The sequence below is a fragment of the Penaeus vannamei genome, chromosome 13 (genome assembly GCF_042767895.1).
Source record: "Penaeus vannamei isolate JL-2024 chromosome 13, ASM4276789v1, whole genome shotgun sequence".
Taxonomy (NCBI): domain Eukaryota; kingdom Metazoa; phylum Arthropoda; class Malacostraca; order Decapoda; family Penaeidae; genus Penaeus; species Penaeus vannamei.
Window position 1 is genome coordinate 16758405 of NC_091561.1, and position 2500 is coordinate 16760904.

Below are 2500 nucleotides of genomic sequence, written 5' to 3' on the forward strand. Positions count from 1 at the left end.
TCCAAAGATTCATTATTGGGGCTATGTTTAACTTTTTCACAAATTCTCTCAACTTTAACACTAAAGGCATAAGAGTGCTTCTGAACAGGCAGTGGTGGAAACTCATCATCGCTCGGGTAGGGAGACTCACCCAGGGTGGGGAACCCAAGAGACTCCCGAGAATCGTTTTGCAGAGCAGGAGTCTTCCGGCCGGCCGTATCGGCGCGGCCGTTTACCACAGCTAGTTGGTCGCTGGCGACCTCCACGGAGTCATTGCTGTCTTCCCCGAACAATTCCAAATGTCTTTTGTGCTTATTGAGCTTCACACCCTTTTTATTTCGGCTTTTGTATTTCCCTTTCTGTTTCTTGTCTTTCTTTGACTTGTGCTTTTTAAAGTTTAAGTTTTCGCCATGTCCGCTCTGGGCCTCATTCCTTAATCTATTTGAGCAAGAATATTCTTTATTAGGTCCATTTCCTCTTAGCGTCAACACTATTTTTGGGATCCCATTCTCCTTATTACACTCTTGCTTTTCTTGGCTGAGTGGTGGTTGTTTGTGTGCCTTTGACCGGATCCTGAACTTAATCTTCACAGGTCCCTTGCTTGAATCCATTTTATTTCTCATTTGTTCTTCATCTTTATCACAGCTTTGATCCACCTCATCGTCCGTTTTTGCAATCACATGGTCCTTTTCATTATTACTATCACTGATTTTGGTCTTTTCACCATCTTTGGAAAGTTCATCTCGCGTGTCTGCCATCAGTCTTTCTTCAGCGTTTAAAGAGGATTCTACCTCATGATTGTCTACTGAAGTTTCTCCATTTCCATAAGTCTCTCCCTCAGAAATCGGCGGTAAGTGACTGGGGTTTATTTGCTCATTCTCAAATTCGACAGTTTTTTCCACGTCACTTCCGATAACTACTTTTGCATCAGCCTGCTCCGCACTACTGTAATGGCTTGAAGGTGATTCATGGCCTATTCCTGGTGCTGATGAGTACTGGGCATCTGTTATAGGGCCTGCCTCTGGTATATGTTCATCAATTTTTGGTAATGATTCTTGGTTATTCCCTAATATTCCTGTTTCAGTGTGTTTTCGGTCTAAAGGAGGTTCATCATGTATTGATATGGATTCATTTTCGTCGACCGGAGACGACTCATGGACTGGCGTTGGTTCACATTCTGGCTGACATGGCACTCCGAGTCTTTCGCCAGTTATTGTTTCATGCATTTGCGAAGATTTAGATCCCGTGCACGAGGCTGGTTCATTACCTTCATCCGATACTGTTTCGTCCACTAACGAAGGCTCATTCTGCGAGTCTTTCAATATCTCCCCAAGTGACTGGGCCTCTGGGCTACACGACGTCCGGCTGAGCTGAGTGTCACGTGTGACTGCCTCTGTGTCACGCAAAGGGTCAGAGTGAGCATCGAGCACGGGCTTCCCCGCAAGGTCATCGGCCGGCGTGACGGGCCACGTTTCGTGCGCGCACACAGCCTCAGCGTAAAGGTCGGGCGTCCTGCGATCTTCGGGCGGAGCGGGCGAAGGAGAACGAGACAAATGAGGTGAATAATCTGACGCTGTAGGAGACGGAGGAGAGTCGGCATGCGACGGGGGGGAGGCGGGGGAGGTGGGCGAGGATGGAAGGGTTCTAGGGGAGTAAGGGGAGGAGGGGCGGCTGCCTAAATGAGGGGGCAATCCAGGCGGCAAAGCGATGTCTTGAGTCGGAGGGAAGGCAGGGGAGGGCAGAGACTCCGGAAGGGGGGGCACCGAGCTTGGGAGAGGAGGGGTGGGAGGGAGAGGCGGCGGGGAGGGTGGGAGCGGGGGAGGGGAGGGGGGGAGGGGGGGAGCTGGAGAGGTCGGTATTGGAGGTGTACATTTGTGGCGAGGCGAGAGGGGTGCGCCGGGGAAGGGCGGGGGTGAGGGGAAGGTCGTGGGTGAGGAAGTGGTGAAACGGGAGCTGGGCGGCAGGGGAGGGTTTGCGGCCTGATTTGATGGGTGATAACTGGCCGTCTGTATGGACTGACGCCTATATGGCAACTGGCCAGGATGGGCGTGGGAGTCTGGCGAAGGGTATTCATATGCTGCAGATGAGGGTAAGTGAGGGGACACAGGTGTTCCCGCAGGTGTGAGGCCGTGCGGTGTGTCTGACTGCGAGACTGCTTCAGGCACACTTGTTTCTCTGGGGAGACATGCGCGTCCTCTTTTCGAAGATTTGGTTGCTGAGACACCGGACGTTGAGGGGCGTCCGCAGCTAGACGAGGTGACTGACGGTGAGCACGTCCTTGGCGGAGTGGGGGAGGGGGGAGGGGTGGAGGTAGGCCTATGGGAGGAGGTGAGAGAAGAACTGGATGACAAAGCGTCTTTATTAGCTTTGTTGCTGATGTCATTGTCTTTTTCACAGCGGGAATTGTCTATTCCCAAATCCTTTTCTGAAACCACACTTTCGATCACAATCCCAAAAGGGTTGACATCGGTGTCGCATTCGTAATTCAGTACTGCACTACCATTGTCGTCGTCTGTTCTAG

At 51.7% G+C, this 2500-nt stretch overlaps 1 protein-coding gene across 10 annotated transcripts in view; it reads right to left on the reverse strand.

Moving 5' to 3' along the window:
* The window catches only part of LOC113815010 (microtubule-associated protein futsch), a 342403-nt gene that overhangs the window by 36277 nt on the left and 303626 nt on the right, over nt 1-2500 (reverse strand). For 9 of the 10 annotated variants that reach the window (XM_070129051.1, XM_070129048.1, XM_070129047.1 and 6 more), the window contains one exon: nt 1-2500. This exon is cut by the window's left edge and continues 2168 nt beyond it; it is cut by the window's right edge and continues 907 nt beyond it. In XM_070129051.1, coding sequence (XP_069985152.1) covers nt 1-2500 — 2500 coding nt within the window. The other variant, XM_027367095.2, reaches the window with a different exon arrangement.